At 26.9% G+C, this 27864-nt stretch overlaps 1 protein-coding gene and 1 long non-coding RNA gene across 2 annotated transcripts in view; both read right to left on the bottom strand.

Moving 5' to 3' along the window:
* The window catches only part of LOC105151762 (scavenger receptor class B member 1), a 33897-nt gene extending 27705 nt beyond the window's left edge, over positions 1-6192 (bottom strand). Inside the window, exon 1 of the mRNA XM_011065656.2 lies at positions 5025-6192. Within this exon, the coding sequence (XP_011063958.1) occupies positions 5025-5232 (208 nt within the window). The 5' untranslated portion in view covers positions 5233-6192. The remainder of the gene's footprint in view (positions 1-5024) is intronic.
* Positions 6193-8607: 2415 nt separating this feature from the next.
* Positions 8608-27067, bottom strand: LOC147910873 (uncharacterized). The gene is made up of 3 exons (XR_015547767.1): positions 26829-27067; positions 20505-20648; positions 8608-11464 (listed from the first exon to the last, which is right to left on the bottom strand). It is a non-coding gene; the product is annotated as an uncharacterized LOC147910873 (long non-coding RNA).
* Between the last annotated feature and the right edge of the window lie 797 nt (positions 27068-27864).

The raw sequence follows: 27864 nt of genomic DNA, 5'->3' as shown, positions 1-27864 counted from the left end.
GTATAAAAATGATTTTTTAATATGGAATCCAATCCATTTTTATAGATTTAAAATCCGAATTCGGATGAGTTGAAAATTTCCAATCCATTTCAATCCATTTTCGTTTGCTGGGCTACCTATAAGAAAAAAAACTGATTAGTGTTTTAATAAACTGTTTTACTATACAATAACTGATGATATTTCATCGATTACTGATGCAGTATCAATTATTGAAAGAGCTAATCAGTTTATTGGAACACTAATCATTTTTTTTAAGGATGCTTTAAAACACTCACTTGAAATTCAAATTATTTTTTAAAATGTTTATAAACAAACAAAAGTTGGGATGTATATACCTTCTCTCAAATATTTTTTATATTGTACTCTGACGTAAATGATCTCATATTTCGATATAAAAGTTATTACACATAAGATGTACGCCTCTTATTCTTGGATACGCAGAAATATTCTTTTTCCGGTATATTCAAAGCGTAAAAGAATTCGATTGTTTGTTTAGTTGTTTTCTGTTCCTTCTTCGGGAAGGAGCTATTATATCCGCGACAAATTACATACTGCGGATTTAACCAGCGGTGCAAGTGCACTTTGCGATTTTTGCAATTACGTTGGTATGTATATTGTATAGTCGTGTGAAAATTTTTGCCATAAAATTTTTAATGTTGCAATCCGTGGAAAGTCATTTGCGCAAGGCTAAAACCGAGCTATTTGATCGAAATAGTCTGCAGTTACAATTTTCGGTCCAGCCTCGCCTTTTTCCTTATTTGTGAATTGTATCGTGTAGTTTTACCGGTTTACTCGACGTAATCACACACTCGTAATCACACTCTCGAATTGTTCGATTTTAGACTGAGTTCCTATCGCATTGGAAAGACTGCATTTTTTTTTCTGTCGAAAAACCGAGTGCAATTTATTTTTGATACACGCAAGAACATTTATTCGTAAAACGCGAACATGCATTCAGGGCCGCTGCTGACGTACGAGGCAATCTTTGTGCGAAAGGGATATCAACCCTCTCAATATGACATTTTGTTTACCAATCTCTTAAATAACATATATTTTTTTAAATAACTTTTTAAATATCTTGAGAGGGGATATAATTTTTTATTTTTATTTTAAAGTATTAATGTACTTTTCCTTTAAGACAAAAAGAAAATTTTTACTATTAAAAGTAATAGAAAAATTTTCACTTTTTATGTGTCCGACAAAGAACAAAATTAATACGATCGTCTAAAATGGCTTAATACAGTGAGTACAAAAAGTATTCGTACAGAGAAAATATTTTTTAAAAAAACTTTATTTTAAAAAATTAAATATTAACAACAAGAAATGAGTCATCAAATTGATATCGAATCGATATCGATACGATGACCAATCGACACCAACGTTCGACGTTTAATTGATGATCATTTCTTGCTAGATAATTAACATTTTATTTATAAAATAGACTGTATGTTTCTTAAAATTATACATACCAAAAAAATGTGTATTAATTATAGAAAATATATCATCTAAAAAATAAGCGAAAATTAAAAGTTTTATTGTTTGAATGCTCAAAAAGTATTTGTACAGTCGAGAAATTTAGTTAATAATATCAGAAATACATGAGAAGCTCATTTGTACAGGGTTGGCCATATTCGACGGAAAGATGTTTTTTTTTTCAATCATGGGAAAAAAACACATTTTTTTTTCTACTCAATCTAACATCTCTGTCATTGCCAGATCTTTCCGTCGAATATGGCCAACCCTGTATATCTTAGAACAGAATGTGTTCACTGTATAAAATTGCTAATTAATGTTTATTTTTTACAAATAAGGTTTTTTTTATAAAAAATTTCCTTGTACGAATATTTTTTACTCTCACTGTATGTACTGAAAGATTTTAATAGCATTGAAAAATAAACAATTACTCAATCCAATATAATAAGTATCTACATACAAGTAACTACAAACTTCTTGATGCTTCCATGGGTGCTTTCTATATAACTAATCTGTGCTTCGCGGGTTTTCTCCTAGTATCAGGCTGCTCCTCGCCCTGATGAAGTGGACTGCAAGGCCCACGAAATGTTGGCACATCAAGAATGGACCAAGACATGGAGAAAACCCGCGAAGCACAGATTAATTATAAGTAACTATAAAATATTAAATGATCAAAACGCACACATAATTGGCATTGAAAGTGGAGAATTGATTTTTTAATTTTAATTTGACGTCTTTCCTTCATACAAAGCACTTTTGTGCAGTGTGCAACTTGCATACCTTGAAGCGGCCCTGCACGCATTCCTTTATGGGGATTTCCCGATTCATCTCGAAGAGAACTGCGGTATCTACTACACGCATTTTTATATTATATATATATATATATATATATATTAGGTGTTGGAATTAATTCGTAGCGTTTTACAAGTGATGGGAAGTACTTTCATTAATGTATTTTTTAATGCTCATGTGAAATAAATAACATTCTTTCATTAAAAACGCTACGAATTAATTCCAACACCTAATATATATATATATATATATACACACACGACAATCTTTCCTCCTTCGTAAATATATACTGTGTTTTTTTAATCGATTTTATTTTAAAATGAAACCTGAATTTCTCTCTTTTAATTTTATTTGGAAACCTGAAATTCTCTCTCTCTCTCTCTCTCTCATAGAATATGTTAAATAACGATTTAAATCTCATTGATGGATCTTCTTTGGAATATTTGTTTTTTAAATTCATGATTGAAAATTATCATGATATATTAATATAATTATCATGATATTATTTGGATAAATATTTTTCTGAAATCTGATATTTATCAAATTGTTTAATCTAAAATAAATGTAAGATTATGAAAGTTTATATTATTTCCAAAAAATTCTTGATTTTTTTTATAGCTTAATTTTTGTAAAAGAGTTAAATAATTAACGTCGGTTAGAAAGATATCATCAACTGAAGAGTTTTTTTCTATAACAACTATTTCAGCTGCTATTTGAAAAAATACAATATAATACAATATATTTGATTAAAAATACCTTATTAAAAATACAATATACCTTATTATTGCAATGTAAATCTGATGAAATTATGAATTAAAGAAAAAAAACAATAAAAAATAAAACAAGAATTCTCTAAACTTAATTAAGGAAAAACCATGATGTTGGAGAAAAGGTCACTTGTAAGATCACTTTGGCGAAAATAAAAATCAGAGCGTACGTCGAATGTAAGGGAGAGTGATAGTACAAACGAAGTTTCTAGAAGACAAAAATTGAGATGATACGTGAAAGGCGTTTATTCTTCTTTTACTCAATTTTCGCCTTCTAGAAGTTTCTGACGCTTCTTTCACTGTCCCCATTCGATTTACGTTTCAATCTTTTAATTTCACTAGAATAATATGGAGCGTTGTAGTTATTCATTTTAAATGATTGGGTGCATTCAGCACTATAGATCACTAAACACTTAATGACATTAAATAATAAAGAATCTTTAATATTATATTACTTACTTATAAGTAAGAAATATAATATTAAAGATTACCTATAATAGATAAGTTATTCTACATTACAAATATAATAAACAACCATATTAATACTTTTGAGGTGTTTTCGATTATTTTTTTCAGAATACCAAAGGGTTTGCAAATTAGCGTCGTGTCGTTTCATTGCTAATGTTGTTTCGTGAACTTTGCCGTTTACTTCACGAGGAAGAGGAGCGCCTTGATGACAATGGCAATATGATGCGATAATTCGTAAATTCTTTAGCATCTTTGAATAAACATATTATTTTTTTTTATACTCTTCGAGAGCTTAGTGAACATTCTGTAGTATTGAATGCATTAATTGTAGAACTATGCGTAAATATATTATAGTATAATATATATAATATAATATATATCAATTATATATTGCTGCATTGATAGAATACAATAATACAAGTAAAAAATTAGCATTTTAAGAAAATGAAAAGAAATTGACCCTAAAACCTTTAGAATCGATTTTTTATTATTTATCTTAAAAATGCTAATTTTTGTATTATTTTTCTACAATACATATATCCAATATATTTTTTAACCTTGTTTTCAATACTAATTGTTTAATTATTATTGTAAGATACAATGTTTGACTTAAAATCAATAACATTAATACAAAATTCCAATAACTCATTAAATATTTTTGGATTTCAATAACCCAGAATAATTACCTGCATTGCGCTAATTTATCTAAATCATAGAATGAAAATAGACCGAAACGTATTGCGTGTCTTCCTCATGTATACATTTTAATGCTTTCAGTAATATTTAGTTACGGTAAATCATTATGCAATTATTACTGCTTTTAGACAGCGCCAATTTCTCGTTTTTCTTAAAGGGTCTTTTTTACTTAAAGGGTCTTTTTTACTTATTATTTCGTTCCGCGCAATTGGGAATTTAATCTGTCACGAGGCTGCCAATTTAGAGCTATTTCGACTCTTACAATTAAAATCCGTTTCAAACAGTAAAAGAAAACATGTATAATTTCAGAATTCAGATCGTAAAATATACATATGAAATAATTGATTAGTTTACTCTATTAACTTTTTCCAAATATTTCTTTTTAAATGCTACTTGTAATCGTTTTAACTACTATTGTAAATGTAATATTTGATTAAGAATTTACAATGTAATATTGATATAGAATATGTAATTATAATATTTATATAATTATAATAAGCAACAAGGAGAGAAGAACTATAAGATATTTTTTCTCGCGGATTAACTTCCGTGTAAGATTAAAACAAATTTTGCATTTATAGAAACAGCAACTGTGACACATTAAACAGCTACATTAAAATTCATAATTCTCTATATTCTACTCTCTATTAGTTATCTACTATTCTGCTTCTCTATATTTTTTTCTTCGTATATTATATTTAAAAATCTTACTGTTCTTCGTATATGTGTAGCCTCGAATGCCGGCTTGTCAGACAGGTTATTGTCCCCGCAAGAAATAAAATAACGCTCTTTGCTATCGACCCTGAAACGAGACTTCCTCATACTTACTTTTAGACCAGTTTTGTCTGCTGTCGGAACTCACTGGTAAAGCAGTGTTGAAGAATTTGTTCACCACCACTGAAGACTTTCTTTGAAGGTTTGCCAGCGTCCTTGTCTCGTCCTGCTCGACTTGTTTCTCAATATTAGGATTGATATTCACTGATGAATATATTTGACGGTGCGACAAGGTGTTCCAGATCATCATAAAATCCTTCATTTTTCCAGCACAATTGAGTCTACGCGATATACGATATAACGAGGAGAAGCCTTTCGGTTTTTATTTATTTGCGACGACTTATTGTCAGTAATTGTCGTAACGGCAAGCGCCGGCCGACGACAAAGACAAATCTCCACTTTAAGCTCGATGATAGCTTGCAGCTCCCATGTCGCAGTTTATAATGCCATGTAATTTCAACTAGAATTGCTCACTGATTATACCCGCAATTTCAACACTTGATTTTTGGCTCGAATTTCAGCTAGGAGTCCTCCACTTTCTTCCGCGTCGTCCGATGTCTGGTTAACTGATATCCTATTTTGGTACTACGGTCTTTTCCGGTCACTATTAAAACTTTTCTTAAAACTTATTCGGGTTTGAAGGATTCGCGATATGATTTTCAAAAACAATGCGCTTTGAGATAATATCGTTCGACGAATAATATCGCTTTAATTCCAATGGACATTTCAGGTTTGAAACTTTGTCAGTTCAAGAAGAGAGCTTCGAGCGACACATTGCCGGTCGCTCAAAATCGTAGCTTTTATCTACGCTTGACTGACTTCGTTTATACCACCTGTCGTATGTCACCTTAATCTTTGCCGGTGCGATGCGTACGGCATACGTCTCGGTGCAAGAGTGGCGAAGAGTACGAATCAGTGCAGATTTGAAAAATATCGCGCTCCCACTACATTTGTTACCACGCTTGTCGCTGGTCGTCATGGTGGTGGCGACCGGTAAGCACGTCAGGTCCCATCCAATCAGGTCACGAGGTTGCAGCCCCACCGCGAGGAGCTTGTAGTACCTGCTAGTCCAGAATCTTGGTGGATCACTGACTTTATCGGTCGGAGGGAGACGATATTTCAAGGTCATTGAGTGGTCAAGAGACGTTTCGTGTTTCTGGATAATATCACCTGCCCTTTGTGGTTGTGATCGCTTCTTGGAACTATGAGTCTACCAAGATTGACCTTGCTTTGCCTGCGACGATAGAATCATGCTGTACGGACTTATTTATGATTGGAGAGTGTAATATATTATACTCTTCACTTCCAAAGATTAAGAAACTGGCAATGAGAGTGTCTCTAATGAGCGGTATAAGTTAAAGAACAGAAGATGTTTGAAATAATTATGACTCAAACGAAATCGTTATCTTACTTTAAAATACATTTCAACAAATAAAGTTTTTCGGAAAAGAGGAGAAATGATTTCACAATTTAACAGAAAATTATTAATCAATTAAATAATATTCGTATAAGTATATAATGGAAAGATAATCAAATATTATTTTTGTCAAATATTATTTCCTTTCACAATTCTTAAAAAAACCACCTTTTTAGTTGTGACAATATATTTTAGCTACAAAAATTATAACAAATCTGGAATTCATCAAAAGTGACATAATATTTCACATAAATATCGCTAACAGTTTATATTTACGTTGATTACAAAATGACTAATTAAAAATAAAACAATTTTTTTTCAAACTTCGATCATTAAAACTAAATGTATTCTAAATGTATTCTGTAAAAATTTCTTTTTCTTATAAACAATAATAACCTGCTTGTTATTGAATATACTTGAATTTATTTAATTTAATCTTAATATAGTTGACATTTTTTTTTAATTACAAAAATAATATAATTCAAAATGTTTTATTCTTGTAGAAGGTATTGCGATCTCTTTGAAAATCTTAAGCAACACGAGTGTTATTTGGTGGATGGACTATGAAATTGAGTTAGTTTACTTTTAACCACTGATACAGTAATTTTTACGTAACTCATCCATGATAATAATTCGAAAATCACATTTTTGTAGTTGTGTTACTTTTGAAGTAACAAAACGAAACAATGTTATAATTTCGAAAACTTATATTCTGGAGAAAGTGCAGCGATTAGGTATATGAACATAACTACTTCTCGACAGATTAAAGGTATTACAAAATTAAAATAAATTGAGGAGTTACAAAAGTGGCCGCAAGTTTAATTTAAAATGTGATTTATCTTCTAATTTTATTCACTTTCGATTGTTCCATTTATGAGTTTAAATTGACCTAAAATAATACATTATTCTAATGTCTTACACATAGAATTATACGTACATATTAATGTCACATAATTATACGATATTGTATACTATTGCACAGATTACTTTTTTATTTTATAAACTATAGGAAAATGAATATTGCAATTAATATGACACACATTTCATTAATCGAAATGGTAAAATGCCCGCAAGGAATTTGGGAAATCCAGATTGTAATCCCGGATGCGGTAACATTTTTCGCAATAAATTGTTTCCAGTGCTTTAAAAATGCTTATTAGAAGTCAATCATATTAAATTGCTTGTCAAATTGCTTGTTAAATTATAATAGTATTCCAGCTTCAATCTAAGACTGTGTTTTAAAATCAACATGCATATATATATATATATATATGCATATTGATTTTAATATATATATATATAAATGATTATATATTTTATATATATATATGTATATGTATATATATATATATGTTTTAATATATATATATATATAAATCATAAGAAATTGTATAAAAAATTTTTAATATTTCTTATAGATTTTGAATCTCTGAATCCAAAAAATAAACCGTTTTGCTTCATTACGTTCAGTTTTTTAGATAATTAAAAAAATGATAGAAAATCTGTGAAAATTAAAACATTTGAAAAAAGAGCAAAAATAAATATGACATTAATATGCGATTGCAAAATAATTTAAATATATTTTGGTAAGTTAAATAGTGTAAGAAATATTAGGTGTTGGAATTAATTCGTAGCGTTTTACAAGTGATGGGAAGTACTTTCATTAATGTATTTTTTAATGCTCATGTGAAATAAATAACATTCTTTCATTAAAAAACGCTACGAATTAATTCCAACACCTAATAGAAAAAAATTTTTTCTGTGTCATATGTGTAATTGGCAACTTGATCGTTGAGCCTCGAACAGTAGGCATTAGCTAGAATTAATTAACGTCTATTGTTCCTCTCACTATCACTCGAAACTCGACGACCGAGTCGCTGATTTCACGTGTGAGATTTAAAAAAATTTTTTTTATTTCTTGTATTTTATTTAACTTACCAAAATATGTTTAAATTAATTTTATAATTATATTTTAATGTCATATCTTAATGTCACATTTTTGCTCTTTTTTCAAATATTTTAATTTTCACAGATTTTCTATCATTTTCCTTGATTATCTAAAAAACTTGATGTGAGTAAAACAATTTATGAATTCGGATTTATTATCGACCTAAAATCTATAATAAACACTTACTCTAAGTTTGAGATTGTTTTAAAATTTTTTTTGTAACTGTGATAATTAGCGTACGAATAGTCCTATTTTTTTATTTGTGTTAAATATTTTTAAATTGGAATAGATAAGTCGAAACTTATTTTTAACGTCAAAAGCTTTTTTTTATTAATGTTTGTATTTAATAGAGTTTTTATTATGTGTATAACATGATTAAGTGAGAGTTATAAAATATTTGAAACTCAATATACATAATAAGATCAGATATCATCTGTATTATATAATAAATGCTTATTTGAGATTGTTTCATGTAGTTATATATACATAACGATTTTGTCAATCGAAGCGATTTTTCGCGAGATAAGAAAACTAATGCTGCAATTTCTCAAGAAGCAGTCTGCATAACTAGTCAATAGTACTTATTATACAATTATGATTAATCATACGTGCGTCGCGATGAAGCGCAGTGAGCGCCGAGCATGTGCATTCTTAAATATCTACTCCGTATACTTTGCATAATCGCATTTTTTAAAGAAAAAAAGTCTTAACATATAAATATTTAAGAAAATAAAAATAATACTTGAAGTATAAACTCCAATGTATCTCAGGGCCTATTGACTGTAAAAATTTTCGATGCTGATGTTGTATGTTTCATTGTTAAATTATTTCGACCGCAAACAATATATAATCTACGTCCTTGCCGTTCCCGGAGTTCATACAGGCCGACGTCATTGAACGCATATGATGAATAATAATGTGTGTCATGATTTTTTTTTTATCGATCCGATAGTGTAGCTGTAAACCGATAATATTCAAAGATTCCGTGGAAAATCGGAAGATTTCCCGACCAGAATTGCCTACAATGTATGACGGTTCTTCCACATTATATTAAATTCCTCTTTTACTAACTTTTATTTCCTATAGTATTTTATGAGTAATTTTTTGGAAAATTACACATATTATGTTTCCATTTACTGAGAGATTCCGTTTACTCATTCCTATGTACGTGCATAAGAACGCTTGTAATTAACTTGTCGAACATATATTTTAAATATTTTAAGATTTAGATAAACTAAATATATACATAGAGGCTCTGAAAAAAATTGGGTTAATAACTCAATTTTTGGAGTCGACTAACTAGTTATTATTGCGTAAAAATATATTATTATATATATATGTTACAAATTAAACATGCATATTGTCGAAACAAAAAATTGTCGTAGGCGATGGCATTTTATTCCATCATCATAATGGGATATTGATAAAAATTGTTAATTGGTAATAATCACACTTTAGTAGAATTTCACCGATTACATCCAATGCGAGTAACATCAAGTAAAATGCCATACAAACCTCCGTAATTATTATATTATATTATGTTATATAATAATAACGTAAATTATATCATAAATTGTGTATTTATAAAGCCGTAATTTTCACTTAGATGTGCATATCAAACATAGTTAACTGTAAACTCTGAACTTGAATTCTCTTTTCGCGGAAGTTCATTGATAACGATATCGCTATTGTGCAAAGCTACTTTCACCAATATCTTACTTACGTCTTACCACGATGACGTGGAATATCATCAGTTACAGCAATTTTTTGCATCAACAGTACGTTTAATTTGTAATATATATATATATTTATAATTTTCCATAAAGTTTTAGCCGTTAACTGATAATAAAGCGTTTCCAAAAATTTGCAATTTATTTAAATCTTACCATGTTACAATCTTATTGTAACAATACTTAATATAATACCATTTTATTTTTCTTATAAAAATTTGCTATTATAAGTCTTCATATTTGTATAGTTAATACAAATAAACATTTCTACTTACGTGTGTTTAATTTAAGAACCTTTACTTTATTCCATAGTTTATCTAATTTATTGCAATAATTCTTATCTCTTCTGTGCAAAGATGATCTCACAAATATTTCACTAATTAACTTTTCATGTTTTTTATATGTAATATATAGTTAATGAGAGCATTTTATAATAAAATTTTAAATTTTTCTTTCTCGACGCTTTTCAATTCATCGCTGGTTAACTACTAATAATAAGCACTTTGCGCTGCTTTAATATAAATACTTACATATATGTAAGTCAATGCATTGATTCTCACTGCTTCGTCAATACCGCTACTCTTATCGTTTATCACTTCAATGCAAATGCACTCTTAAATAGAAACATTTGTTAGTACTTAATTTTTTTATTACGACATTAAAACATTATAATCTCTCTCTCAATGATTTAAAAAGGAGAAAAGAAATTTTTTCTATATAATTTTTCTTACAAAAAATTTTTTCTCTGTTATTTCTCCAATTAATCAGTTCTGATAAGATTTACACATAACAAGTAAAACGTAATAGATGAAATGAGAATAATAGTAGCTATGTACTGTTTTACAATACTGATATTTTTATGTAGGTAAAATATTTTATATTTTTATACAGCAAATAATTAGCAAATTTTACAATATCGATATTTTTATGTAGGTCAAATATCTTATATTTTTATACAGCAAATAATTACTTTTCTAATTAGGTTTCGAACGTATTAATGCTTGAATTGCATTAATATCTGTGAGTCTCAACGTTTTAAATGAACACCTCGTGCTCACAAGGTAAATGAGTTATTGGCCGGAGCTTTTACGTAGGAGTACGAGATTAAATTGGACAAGATAAAATTAATCATACAATATCGTTGTAGGTTTACACATTCGCGGAATTGATAATGTGTAAAGTTGCGATTATACCGGTTTTCAGTCGACAACCTTGCAATGCTTAAAAAAATTGCAATAAATCATCCTGCAATTTCAATGTCCGGTTTTCGCTTTTTTGTAGCCATACTACTTCCTTCTACCTTGAACGGAAAAAAGAGTGCAATGCATATTTTTTCTTTTTCAATTTATGTAAACGAGCGTCCTTTGTTTATTGAACTAAAGATTAATTGCGATGCAAGCTGAAAAATATCAATAAATATCTTGTAACATGTAATAATAATAAGATGATTGAACTATGAACTTGTACAGTAAGTACAAAAAGTATTCGTACACAATAAAAGTATATTCTAAAAAAATCTTATTTTTAAAAAGTAAACATTAATTTATAACTTATTGAATAAAGAATTATAATAAAATAGATTGTGTATACGTCTTAAAATCATTCACCTAAAAAGATGTGTAATAATTGAAATATTATCTAAACAAATAAGCAGAAATGAAAAATTATATTACTTGAATATACAAAAGTATTTGTATAGTGTTGAGAAATTTAAATTTCTAAAATCATTAACATGCATAGTTTTTGTTTATATTAGGAAAAACATATTTTATGAAGTTATTAATATTTATTTTTTATAAAAAAAAGGGCTTTTGCATATACAAATTTCTCCTGTGCATAAATATTTTTTGCACTGACTGTAGTGAACCTAGTGACATGTAAATTTAAATGATTGAGCCTCAGTAATGTTATCTTTATTAACACAGCAACAATATATTTTAAGTTAAATATCGAATTATCACATAATTCAATAGATTTAATAAAGCTTAATAAAACATACAAGTTTCTAATAATTAGATATTGTAAGTTTTTGAGTATTCAATTATGTATTGAAGTACTGAAAGGTTTAGTACTGAAACTGACAATGAAATTCTGGCGTCGCTTATATGTAAGTAAGAGTAAAAGTAATTGCATCTTCATGTAAGTACGGATGTATGATAGCTTAATTATAATTTTCATGTTTTCACAAGTCACACTAATTGATATCTTCTTTTTTTTTTTGGCGTATAATCGTTTAATACACGTTATCACGGTCTACGAATACGCCGCTAACTATGCACATATATAATTTTGAGTTTCGACGTTCCGTTAACCTCATATCGCAGTCAACGAAGCTTGAACGCAGCCATCGGCATTACCATGATAACTGATTATCTGCCCGCTGTATTTCCGAGACATCATCGATATCGATTAAAACGACATAATTCCGCGTCATTTATTTAGCCTGAAGCTATTCTATTTCCCTTCTATTTCCCTATCGTAAAAAGATTATAAGGCATTCTTTTCTAAAAAAATGAAATTATGGCTCTATGCTCGAGATGGTGCAACAACCACTTCAAAGTTATATCATAGTATGTCCACATTTTTAAGTAATTTCCTTTTTCTCAAAAATATGTGCCTCCTAAGCAAATAATATTTAAGCTAGAAATTTTAAAGCTAAGAATTTTTAGCTTTATTATATTTCTATAAGTATTTTTATGAATAACAGGTATATAAGCATAATATTCAAGTAATACCTATTTGAGAAAAAAAGATTATGAAAAAGGAAAGAAATAATATAATAATTTACTGAACATTACAGTTTTGAAAAAAATGTAGATATTAAAGATAAAGATATCTTTTAATTGAAACTACATTATCTTTTTATAATAAATTATTAAATATTTTTTTTATTGTCTAAATAAAGATCTTATAAATTTAGATTCTACAGAGAAACGTAGATTTTTAATAATTTGATTGATGATTGTGATATACAAATTGGTGTGAGAATCATTTCATTTACATTGATTTTATAAATTACATTATGTACATTATAATGATGTCAACTTTGAATTATTTAGAAATATTTATATTCTTAATTTTGTTTGTAAATTAAATATTTTTTATATTTATATATTATTTTATATATGATAAAATCTATATTAAATATTTAATATATTATTTATTAATCATACATGTATTTCTAATTAAACATTAATCAAAATGTTGTATGAAAAAACAATTTTATATAAAATTTTTATGAAAAAATTACTTTTTATTTGCGTAGCGAATGGAATGAATGTGTAAGTCAAAACGTAAAAATCCAGATTTATGATAATAAACATTACTAAGGTCAAATACTCATAAATCGCCTTATCTTAATTAAACGCTATTATTTGCTATATCGTTTCATATATCCGTCTTATTGCATTATTGTTATTAAATTAGACATAAATTTCTTATAAAATTTTCTATCGATAGTTCCGCTTTGACACTGTTATGATTGACGTATCATCGATTGTTATAAAAATTCAAGGCCTTTAAAGTCGGTGTGAAGCAAACAAGTGCGCAAATATCCCTTGAATAAAATAATTGTTGAGAAAACGAAAAGATATTTGTCGGATGGTTCTCATTCACGAGAAAATCATGATCAGTTTGCCATTTATTGAGCAGAACAACTTCCTCAATCATTTTTTAAAGCATCTTGAATCGTTGATAATGAAAGTTGTGTAATTGTAAATCTTTTTCTAAATTCTCTAGCATTTATTGTCTGTATAAACTGTCAATATTATTCATCTTATGATATAAATATTGTATAAATGTCATGATTGCTGGTAATAACTATTGGCTGCGTTTAGCAGCTTACTGTTGTGAAATTCTTTGATGTGATTGCTCTTAGATCCTTACTGGATCCAAATGTATAAACCAATTATATTAAAGAATCGTGCAAAACTACTTTTTCTACTGAACGCAGCATTATCATAAGGATAGTCCGTCATACGCACGTGTTTACAGAGCACATTTCCGTTCATGTTGATGCGCACGTGTTAATTCGCATTCACGACGTTCACAGATGATTTTAAAAGGATGCATAGATATTGTGAGATTATGCTATTTCGTTCTTACGTCACATTATTACGCATTAAGTTGCTTCAGATATTCAATCTTATTTATTACGTAGTTTGAGTCTGTTAAAGTATTTCTCCGGCAACCTACGAACTCGCGTACAACCTACGAATATGCCTCTCCGCGCATGCTCTCTGAAGAGAGAAACTTTTGAAGCGAACACACACACACACACACACACACACACACACACACACGTATCTATGTACATGAATACTTGTCCGCACTAAAGCAGTTGAAATGTAATAACAGCATGTCCCTTTCTTGCCGTTCGGCGTACGAGAAAGAGAATTCTATCAAATTACGAATTTAAACTTTAATTCCGAAACAGCACCGCTATAGGCCTCCTCATTTTTTTTTATAAGGTTTCTATAATATTTCTACATTTTATATTTATTTATTTTTTTTTTAAATCTGCAAAAGATTTTCGCCGCTAAATATTAAAACGTTAATTTGACAAAACTTGATATAGGAGTTTACGTGTTAAAAGCTGAAACTTTGAAGGTAAATATTTTCATTTTAGTACCGAGTGCCTTTGAAATTTTAATCACATATGTATAGATAAAATTATTTTAAACATCCAAATTTCAAAAAAATCTGTAGAACTCAATTTCTCGCAGAAATACCTGATCAATTTTTTCTTGTCGCGATGGAACGAAAGATTGACAGTATAATAACAGTCAATTGTTGATAAAGTAACATATATTACAACATTTGCGTATCTTTTTTAATTTAGCAAAGAATTAAAATTACAGTTTAATGAGCTAATTATTTCTTGAGTATTATTTCTTATATAATTAAAGCGTTATGTTATATTATAGCATTTTAATATAATTCTTTTAAATACATTTTTTATATGGATATCAAATAAATAATATTTTATTTTCAATTTATTACAATGCTTCAAAGAAATTTTATTGGAAAAATTCGCAAAAAAATGACTACTTTGGATAAAAAAATTCTCAAATTTTTAAATTTAATGTTTAAGCAAAAATTCGTAGCATTTTTTTAGTTGACCCTTTGAACTAACAAAAAAAAATATGTACGCTATGAATCGCTCAAAAAAGTATAATTATTTGAACTATCGAAAAGCATCTTTAAACAATTTTTCAAGAATCTACATATTTACAATTAATAAATAAAATTTTATTATTTGAACAATATAAAAGAGTAGTAATATAAGTAAATAAAGGATTGTACATGTATAAATATAATATTATTATAATATATAATTAAGTTTATTAGGATTTAGTTTAGAGGATGATGCTCGTTCTGAAGTAATAAATCCGCCTCGACCGAGCGATCCGAAGACTGACAAATATTATAAAATTTCTACTATATTATACCTATATGAACAGTTAAAGTTTTTTTTCAGTCTCAATCCGGGTCTTCAAATTATATTATAAAAAAGTTACAGCAATGTAAAAAATGGCATAGGGTACATTGAATCCATGAATATCATACTAAGTGTTCATGAATGTTCTATGTGATCTATATTTTTCTTTCTTTCTCTAAGAACATTTGTCACGTTTAATAATATACTGTGATCAAGTTGAATACGTATTATAGTTTTAAACGAAGAGTTTGAAAGTTCTAAAAATAAAAAGCCAACTATATATCCTATTGATTTAAACTTAATTTAAAGTATTACTTTAAATTTATATTAAAGATTTTTTTAATTTCAAATTTAAGAAATTTAAAGAATCTATTAAAATAAATAGATTGATAAATTTAAGTAAAGAACTAAGAATTTAAGTAAGCAAACAATCATAATAGAATAACCCGATAGTTTATCAAGAAAAGTGTATCACTCTACAGATTTCTAAATTTGAAGTGGACACTTAATGGATTTCAAGCATGTTAAGAAGAAAATTTGAAAATTCTTGAATCTCTTGATGTTGAGAAATCTTTATCTTTAATGATTATCTTTAACTATTTGTTTTCTAATTCTAATTTTTCCTTATTTTAAATAAAATAATTGCACTGAATTATATATATTTTTGAAATAAATATTTTACAAAAAAATTGTTGATATATTCAAGGTTAACCCTTAATTTGATATTTATATATTCTGTCAATAATCATTGATACTTTATAATCCTGCTAATATTATATATTAGTATCAGATTAGTATCATGACGCGAGCGAATTCCATTCACTGTCTTCAATATTTTTTTTTAGTGTAGTTTCGCATTAAAATTTTTGCATTTCAATTTCGATTCTGACTAATCGATTCAAAACTGATTGACGATCGTGATAGCGATTAAAAATAAAAAAATCTAAACATATGAATAATCATAACAAATATTGCGAAAGTTTAATGATCATTGTGATATTCCTTTTTGGTTTGAATTAGCATTGTTAATGCTAATCTATTAATTTTATTTCAAGGGTACAAATTTACAATTGCCAATAAAAAAATAATTATTAAACGATCAGACACGTTTGATACTCCGGGCTACAAATATTATAATTTTTTTTGATAATGACAAAACCTTATAATTAAATTCAAGAATATCCAAATTTCCTTCTTAACATATTTAGAATCCGTTAAGTGTCCACTTAAATGTCAGATTTAAAATCTTGTAGAGTGACTTTTTTTGATGAACTACCGGGTTATTTTATTATAATTGTTTGCTGAGGAAAATTCCAAAGAGAATCGAAATGTTCAATATTTTGAATAAAAAAGACATTTACGTCTTTTTTATCGAAAAAATTGGAGTTAAGTCATCATTCTACATTAATATTGCGCACTCTCTCTTGCACTGACTCTTAGTCTTGGATCGATTATTATTGTTATTTTAAAAAGTGAGAATCCTGTTAAAATATTTTATTGTTACCAATAGACTTTTTTCAGCGGGCAGACGTTATAACACATAAATCGTTTTCTGTTATCTTACTTTATGTTACACGTGATATATCAGTTATAACGCAAAATATGCCAATAATTATTTAATAAAATTTGGTGGTCTGATTAGTTTTTTTTAGCAAAATAATATTTGAATATGTAATACTTAAATAATTTTTTTAGCACTGATTTAACAATTTCAAACAATATATAATAGAATAACTAAAAAATTAACATCGTAAACACGATTTGCTTATATGCTTCATTTTTCTACTTTCTTTTAATATACTTTTAATCACAAAAAAATTATATATATATCTTACATTTGCCTTCTTTTTTAAACATTCTTTAAAATATTTGACCTTTAGAAATAAATTTTTATATGGAGTTCTGGAAGTTCGAATTCTTCGTTTGTTATACAAATAAAATAAGCCAAAAAACGCATAACATTAATTCTTAATTAAAAAGATAATTGGTTTTGAATGATTTTATAATTCAGATTAGACCTAGGCTGCGTTTGGGAACATCACCCGAGTGCCCCCATGTATTGTTTTATCCTTGTTGTTCACCCAAAAATAAAGATAAAATGATATACGGAGACATATGGGGATGTTTCCGAAAGCAGCCCTATTATGATCAGTTTACAACAAATGGCATGTTGCAAGTATTATTTTTAGCAATGTAAAGGGCAGAGGTCTTTATACTTTTTTCTCGATACCTATAAGGTGCATTTATGTCACTATTTAGAATTTATGCAATATTTTGGAGCAATGTATGCGTGATTGATTGGATATCTTTAGGTATATGATACATAAAATTAACCGTTTGTTTTTTTAAATATTGTTTTCAAACTTTATCCATACACACATTCATAGCAATGTAAAAAAAATAAAAAACTAAAATTTATTGTATTATTTTACATATATTTTTCTGTACTTCAACAACATTGTAAAAAAAATGCAGAATATATTTAAATAGATTTTAATGAAATCATTTTTTTATAGAATAGAACATAAATTGTATTGCATCATTAAAATCGATCATTACTAAATTATATAATAAGGCACTTTGAACGCAAATAGGGAAAAATGATCTTGTTTTGCGATATCCTTATCGCTCGTAATATATAAGTATAAAATCTCTAACCGCTTATTAATTCTATTATAATAATTAACGCAATTGATTCTAAACATACTAATATCGAGTCACGAATGAAATCATAAATTCAAAATTAATTGCTTCTTAACGTTCAAAGTGTTAAAATCTTTTTTACAATATGAATTTTCATGACCACGTTTTTGAGTTGATGTTTCCAAACGCAGCCTAGATCTAATCTTGATTATTTTACTTATTTCTAATGCAATCATATCCGTAAATTCGTTTAGACAATGTCCATATTTTATGTGATTGAAGTTTAGATTATAAATATAAATATTGGTATCCATATTTTATTTATTAATTTTATATAATTTCAAAGAACGAGATTTATATTATTCACAAACTAATCTTTATTAAAAATGTAAAATGTAAAATAATTTATTTAATGTTACAAGAAGTAAATAATTGAAAATTAACTGTGGAGATTTCAGAAGAATTTATAGAAATTATTTAAACATGCTATATCTTTTTTTTTACAGAAAAAACTCTTTCATAAAAAAAAGTATTATATAAAAATTCAATCAATTTTTTTAAAACTAATTTTGTATAAATGCAAAATATGCAAATATATTGTATTTTTCTGCTTGTTTGAGTCTATATAAATTGAAAATTATTAAAGTTCTTATAATTATTAAGATCCAGTAAATTTTTTGTACAAAAATTTCTTGGATAAATATTAAAAATAATTAAATATATTATAAAAATATTATAAAAATATTATAACAATAAAAACACTATGTTAACATCTTCAAAGATGATCTATTTTCTTATTTGTTTCAAAAAATATTTTTTCAAGATTGAATACTGTAACATTATTTAAAAATTACAGAGAAAACGTGTTAGTAAAATTGTTAGTAAAATATAGATGTTCTTATCTATTTAAATTATAGTACAGATTCTTAAGAAACGTCCTAAAAACGTTTTTACAATTTTCAGGATGTCTCTTGGAGTGTACTGCTCAGCGCGAAATAATTGATGTTGAATCAATACCGATGATTTGACGTCAATTAGACATCGATTCGACATCTAATTGACGGTCATTTCTCGCTGAATATGTGGAATAGGTATATTACTCGAATATAAATATTTTGATGTTAAAATCACAATAATTTGCATGATATTACTATAATTGTGCAATTTTTCCATAATTTCTGTTTATTAACGAGAAATACGAGAGTATTGGTTTTTTTTTTAGTAATAAATAAACTGTTATTAGGAAATATACGTATTGTTTAGCTGTGAGCTACGGGCTTATTAAGATTATAAGAAACACGAGGAGTATCGTTCCTTCTTATAACAGTACACTATTATTACGAAATATGCGCATTATTTATTTAGCTATGAGCTACGGAAAATCTGTTTAGCACGATTGACACGATTATAGTCCATTTGTCATTAATTTGTCAACAATGTCAATTAAAAGCTTTTTAATCAATGAATTTATGCGATGACAAAAACGATAATATTTATCATAATTAATGATATTAAAGGCTACAGAAATAAATTGTTTTATTATTTAATTGTTGTATCATTTGTTGAAATTAAAAAATTGCAGCTTAATATCAATAAAATTAGTCAAATAATTAATAAAGAAAGAAATAAAATTGATAAATATCTCTCATTACATATACGCTCAATCAATTAAACACATTGTAAAATATTTGATTGTTATGTATATATACGAGTATATTATATATACATATATATGTATATATATACAAAATGCATATAGAACTAATATATGATTTATAATAACGATGACTTCCTCATAAAATTATTTGAAAGTTATTTGAGTTATTTGAAAAATAAAAAAATATTAAATAATACATTTTTAAATCTCGTTTTAATGAGCATTACATTATTATATAAATTACGCTAATTTCAATTTTTTGAAGCTCTAAAAAAGATTCACTTATTGCATAACTAACTTGATAAAATCTGAATAATTTATAAGTTTGTATAATACGATAGATAATAACTGCTTCTGAAGATACGCAAATGATTAATTGAAAGAAATTTTGATGAAAATGTCCATACGTACGCTAAGAATCTGTTCGAATTTATTATATATGGTAAATTCGGATAGGTTTCCATGTACATATAGAAACATTTGCAGCAGGGAATATAAACAACCTTTAAAAAAGTTCTCACGATCTGTTTTATATCACAGATGATTTATCAGTTCGAAGCAAAAATAAGTAATGATAAATTTACATACCTAAATTCAAGCAAGTGCTCAATAATATTTTTTAATAAAATGTATACTTTATGACCACTGTCAGTAAATCAGAAGCAACGGTATATTATTAGTACTCTACGATGAAATTACATTTTATCGATGAGACTGATGGTGACGGATTCGTCTTGTCTGCCGTCGTGATCTTCTGTAATCCTTTTCTCACATACCAGATTTTTTCATGGCACCATTGTCTGACTACCTCTACAACGTTCCTCATCTCCATTGTGATTATATCTAAAAGACAAATTTACAAATTTCGAATTTATTACTGATATATTTTTATATTGATCCAAATAATGCAGAAGTAAACAAAATGTATAAAGATAATAAAAAGTTTTAATTTTTTATTTCATTCAGAGACAAACGTGTTCATACAGTTTGATTATATCTTATTAAATTTTTTAATAGTTGCTTAAATTTGAATATATCGTTTACAATTTAATAATAATAAAGTATTTTAACTTTCGTCAAGTTGCTGACAATTACCGTTATTCTCATATTTATGTCAAAATTGTCGTAAATAATTTCTTAAGATCCTAATATAGCTCTAAAATTTGCTTAACAATCACTAATATGACATTTTAAGACTGTACTTAGGATAGTTTTAAATATAAGAATCAACTAAATAAATATTTCATATAATGCGTTTATTGCATTTAGAGTACTGAATTCAATCTGTGCACTTTGTATGCTTTGGGCATAAATCCCGCTAAAAATGTTGTACATTCCAAACAAGTGAGATAATACAAAACAACAAACTAAACAAAAAATACGAAAACAAAGCACTTGTATTTTACTAAACAATATTTTTGTATACTATTCCTCTTTACACTTTATTCCTCTATACGTATGTATCACGAAATCACCACCAAGTCTTTTACACGGTCTACAGTAATCATTTTATGTAGATTATAATTTATGATGGCGCTACTTATTACAGTGACAAATTGATTCAATACAATAATTTCATTAATATTAACAGTAAAAAGCTGAAATCATAACACAATATTAATATAACATAAAAGCATGTAACAGAGTAGTTGCGGAAAAATTACCGCCACTCCGTCTATTTTTTCTGCTCTACAACGTAAATCCCAGCGACTATTTGCCGAAGTTATCCTATAGTTTGTTCAAAGTGTAAATATTAACATATTTGTAAAAATGACTCCAATACGTTCTCAAAACTACGGCGCCACAAAAAACATAAATAGTATAAGCTTTGATATTTTTATATACTATTGTTTACGTTATTTTAACAGTTTCTGTTGTAATTGGCTAATTTTCTGCTTATATAAATAAATTATATTCATTAAGTCAATTTTTTCAGATTCTGAGAATAATTCACTTATGCTATATAAATTAACTTCATAAAATCTGAACAATTTATAAAATTTTGAATTAAAAAGATAATGATTGCTTATGAAGATATGCATCTATTATAATTAAAAACAATACAAACAACTTTTGAGAGAAGTTCTCGATTTTATCCGTCTTATCATAGGCAATTTATTGGCTAAAGTAAATAATAACAAATTTACATACTAAATACGTCTTAAATACTATTTTACATTTTCTGTGTAATGGCTCTTACTATAAAGAAAAATAAAATTTGCTCTATTTCTTCCTTTTATGTTAGGCTTCTGGCCTGTGTTATATCTCTTTCATATGCTTGGTAGACGCACTGATTATTCAATTGCCGCAAGCATATGGGATCTACAATTTTAATTCCAAACCGGTTCCAAACGGTAAATTTTTCGAGAGATGTTTCTGTAGGCAAGGATACTTTCAGAATCTCGATGAAATTTGCTATAATAGTAGCATAATATTAGGTGTTGGAATTAATTCGTAGCGTTTTTAAATGAAAGAATGTTATTTATTTCACATGAGCATTAAAAAATACATTAATGAAAGTACTTCCCATCACTTGTAAAACGCTATGAATTAATTCCAACACCTAATACATTTCATAATACATTTTTAATAAATTAATGAAAAACTCTTTGATTGTAAAACTTAATCAAATTCTGAAAATTAAAGTCGAAATTGAATCATCAAATTTGCTGCGGCGCACGTTGCGTCGGTACTTTTCGACATAAAAGTGAGAAACGCAATCCTGCTGAATAAGAGAGAGAGAGACTTAAACAGTTAATATTTTGATTAATTATGCAGCAATTATATTTTTTATTTTTATTGTTTTGTAATTATTTGTTATTATTTGCAATTTATGAACTATGAAAATAATTTATTATTAAATTTGTCTAAAAAAATGTTTTATAACATGTCTTATTTTTATTTATTTAAGAGTTACCTCATTTATTTAAATTAAATATTATTATATATTAAATTGCTAAAAATTGTTCGCAGTAAGATTTATTTACAGACTTTAATATTCATAGAGGTGTGCAAGATTGAGTCGGAATGGAACTGTTTTTCGGGATGGGGACGGAATCTTGAAACTTTCGGGATTCCCGACAATGTTCGAGATTTCCGAGAGTGTTCGGGATTCCCGAGAATATTCGAATTTTTCGAGAATGTTCGGGTTTCCCGAGATTTCTGGAAACGTCGGGATTCGAAAATGTGTTTTGTGGAGGTTGAACATGGTTATAGTTTTAGATTTTTTATTTCTGTTGCTAAGTTTCACAAAATTTTCTGTTTTATTTAACTTATAAATTTATAATTTACAACATGAAATGTTACAAAGTTTATGAATAACTAGTAAAATTATAAAGATTCTAGAACACATCTAAGTCCCATAAACAGTACAAGGATACTACGTATGGAATGCTTTTCAAACAATGAACTGATTTATTTGTAACTAATGGAAGAACTACTCCGAATTCTAAGAATTCATACACAAAGAAATCTTCGTCTCATAGTTGAATATGAAAACAGAGAAAGCTATTTTTATTGTTTTTACGATGGCAACTGTACGCGTAACTTCTTCGAGTCTTTACGATATTGCAAACAATAAAAATTATACAGCAAGCTCTTTTATCATAAATAAAGACAGAAAAGTAAAAATATACCATATTTCGGAAAAAATTCAGTGCTAGAAATACTAATATTATATCAAATTTAATAATTAAAAAAATATTAATATAATTAATAAATTGGAAAAGCGATATGCGAGCACACAAACAGGACCTTTTAATGTTCAAATTAACAATAATAAATAAAACAATTTACAAACGTTTCGACACCGATCGGATCATTTTTAATGTAAGTTGCAGATTTTTAATTATGAAAGCATTATGTTAACGAACTAAATTAATCACTTTTTAGGAAATATGGTGATATTTTTTGTGTAATGTGAAATTGACATCTCAGTTAATGTAGAGGTTGATAGAAGAATAGTAGAATCTTTGTAAAAAAACTACCTCTTATTGTTAATCTTGATAAAACGATATTTTTATAGACGAATCTGTTAGTAGAATATTGCTTAAAATGATTAGAAGTTAATTAAATACAATTATATATGGCAAAACCGATAAAACAGTAAAATACAATAAAGGTATACCTTAGTAAAAATTAGTCCAATGGATAAAATTAGAGTTGCAAAAAAATTAATAAAGCATTGTTACGATCAGGAGTCAATTATCAGGAGACATTATAAATAAAATTTGATGCAAAGCAATTGGAAAGCAAAGAAATAAATGGGTATGTAGAGAAAGAGGATTAAAAATAGGAAAGAAGGAGAAAAAAGAGAGGACTAAGAAGGGGAAAAAGATTGTATAATAGAGACTGTAAAGATATGATTCTAACAATGATTCCGTTTTATTTTGTTTATTCAAACCTTGTCTGTCTTTTTATGCATGTGAACCATCTCCAATATTAATCTCTTATTGTAAGAGGGTTTATTGTCCAAAATTCTAACGTCACTTCATTTAAAATTATGGTTAAAATTAATACAGTGGTCTGTAATTACAGAGGCAGAACCTGTTTTTTTATTAATATCGGAATTATGCTTGTGTAGAGTCTGGTAGTCTTTTTGACTTCGTTTCGTTTATACTAGTATAGCTAGCATCACAATTTTCGCAGGAGATTATATAAAAAACTACATCATGATGCGATAACAAATCTAGTTGATCTTTTTCTCTTATATATAATATAATTTTTTAATATATTTTTATATATTATATTTGGGATGGAAGAGCTATTTTATTATTAAATTTGAAAACTATAAGTAAAAAACTTTCGGATATAGACTTGACGTACGGTATTGTGAAAAATTTTTCTTTTACATAGGCATATTATATATATTTTATTGCAATTATGATTATGATTTTAGTCTTTCTTGTATTACAAAGAAAATTAAAGAAAGTGGATAGCCGTTATTTAAAAACATGTGGATAGCATTGATCAAATTTTTTTGATAAAACGTAATTTGTAATCTTGCATGTAAAAAATTGTAAATGTAAAAGTTTTTTGCATGTCATTCAGATATTCAGTTAATACAACTAAATTAATATCAAAGTAGCTTTTTAAGAAATACGATAATATTTTTTGTGTAATATGAAATTGGCATCTCGTTATGTGGAGGTGTATTAAAGAGTCTTTGTAATAAATCATGTCCTAATGATTATTGTTAATTTTGATAAAACGATATTTTTATAAACGAGTCTGTTAGTATACAATGTTGTTTAAAATGATTAGAAATCAATGAAACACAATAAATTATATATGACAGAAGCGATGAAACAGTAAAATCCAATAAAGGTGTATCTTAGTAAAAATAAGACCAATGAGAATAAAATTTTTTGCAAATAAATTAATGAAGCACTGTTACGATCAGAAATTGTTATAATCATCAGAAGACGTTGTAAATAAAATGGGATTAAAAAGTAAAAAAATAAGAGCAAATTTTTTTTTAAAATTATAAATAAATAACAAGTTATTTTTTCTTTATCGCTCATTAGAGCATAAAATCAGGATGACGCAATGACAACTGATAGCTTTCTCTAAATATAGATCCAATCTATCATCTTTAAGCACTATGAATATTGCGCTCATCGCATAATCATTGAACTTTTTCTAAACTAATTTTTTAATATTTAAAATATTTTATAGAAAATTAACATTTAGAAAGATAAAAAACCTTAACTTAAAAAAGGAAACGTTAACAAAATTATTATATAATAATAAAAAGTAATAATAAAATCTGAAATCAAAGTTATTGAATTATACTATATAATGTTCTAATAAGTATGACTTTATTGTTTTTCATATTTAAATCAATCTGCTTTTTAGCAACAGATATTCAGAAATTTTATAAGAAAATTGTTACTTGATCATCATCGCATAGTTATAAACGTTTTATTTGAGTACATCAAGTGAATTATTATACATATACAAAAATAATTATAAGGAAACAATAATTTAGAATAAATAAAATCAAAATCATAATTTGGTTTCAGTTTATTATGATTTAATTTTAACCGAAAAGTTGACCTATTTATCTAAAATATACCCACACAAAAAAATGTTAGTCATATCACAATTGTACTGTAATTCTTATAATCAAAATGTATGTGTGTACTAATGGGACTTTTGGTCATCATGGCAACTATCGGTTGCCTAACTCGGTTTTTTCGCGCATGTATATTTTAAACAAATAGATTAAGATAGCTGTTAAAGTATCTTATGATTTATTAGGTGTTGGAATTAATTCGTAGCGTTTTACAAGTGATGGGAAGTACTTTCATTAATGTATTTTTTAATGCTCATGTGAAATAAATAACATTCTTTCATTAAAAAACGCTACGAATTAATTCCAACACCTAATATATATAAATCATATATCACATAAATCGTATAATAAAATATATTAACGTAAATCGTTTTATTGTTCTGTTGTTTAATTTAAGTACTTAACAGTCTATTTGCATTTAATAAATTGATATTCATTAATCTTTATTTGTTAAATTAATTTTACATTCTTGAATTCTATAAAGTTCTTTTACGCACAAATTTTTTTAAACAGGACTTATTACAGAATAGAATTTTTAGAATACTATAGTGTTTTTATTTTTTTTCTTATTTAACAAAAAATGAAAAATTAGACATTTAATAATAATAATAATAATAATAATAATAATAATAATAATAATAATAATAATAATAATAATAATAATAATAACTTTATTGAAATAAAACTTAAACATAAAATAATATAAATACATAAAAGATGTAGAGAAAATCTTATTTTCTACAACAGGCGAAGCAATAAATGCTGTATTTTAAAGCATAAATCTAAATTACATAAAAAAATAATAGCATATCAAGAAAAGATCTGTATGTAGATATTAATTATCGAATTAAAGAAGATATTACTTGTAAGTATGAAGAGAGAGAAAAGAGAGAGAAAAGAGAGAGAAACGATGATTTTATTCAATTTCATTAAATCTTATTACTTACGGATCGCTATCCTAATGTAAGTTAGCATTCTAACAGTTCGTAGATATACACCACACACAATTGAATTACAGAATATTTTGCTACAAATGAACGAAAAATGTAATTCTCTATAGCAACGTTCCCATCGACGTTTGACCGTTCACTGAGAGCAGCCGCAGCTTTCGATTCTTGTTCTTACAGTCGTTATAAAATCTTCGGGTGATAACACCACTCAGGCTGCTAGATAAAGACTAAGATCGACTCGAGTGACCTATTATTTATCATGGATCTGTGAGAGGAATTGCTATCCTGATTGCTCGTACCGGAATGAAGATCGTACCGGATGAGATACGATTAAAAATGTGTAACGGAAAAGTTCCGCTACATTACTTCCACATCCTTTGCATAGTCTTTTTCAGTGCAAACTGGTCTACAATTTTCCAATGTATTCGTAGAAATTATTTATTTTATTTTGATAACATTAGTCACTATCTCTAAACTTTTTGTACATCAAATGTGAAAAGTAGATGTTTGTGATCAGTAGATAACAAAAAATTTTGCATATATTTTGCTATTTTATTTGTTTGTATTGGAAAAATCTGAAAATATATTTAAATTTAAGGTATAATATTTTTTATAGATAAATTTAGAAATTACTTGTTTTTAGACATTAATATTTTATAATTGATGTTATTCATTGATAAACAAATTTAATATAAATTAATAATCTATAATATAATATCCATACTAATTATTTTTTATAAATGAAGTTATTGATGGTAAGACGGGGGAACTTTATATCAAATTACATCTAGAGAATAGAAGTAAGTTGTTACTTGTAACGAAGTTACAAGGATTGAAATGAATTGAAATGGGTTCAGATTTTCAGAAATATTGATTCACAAATGTTAAAATGAATGCTTTTCAATCCTGAATGCATTTTTATTCATTTATAGGAATTGCATGGGGCATATCTCTATGCCTTTGAATCTAAAAATAATATTAGCTTTTTCTATGCAAAACACACATTGTGAATACTGTTCAATTCAAAATTTTG

This window comes from Acromyrmex echinatior, chromosome 1 (genome assembly GCF_024713525.1).
Source record: "Acromyrmex echinatior isolate Ae372 chromosome 1, ASM2471352v2, whole genome shotgun sequence".
Classification (NCBI taxonomy): domain Eukaryota; kingdom Metazoa; phylum Arthropoda; class Insecta; order Hymenoptera; family Formicidae; genus Acromyrmex; species Acromyrmex echinatior.
This window is presented reverse-complemented; position numbering and strand designations above follow the sequence as displayed.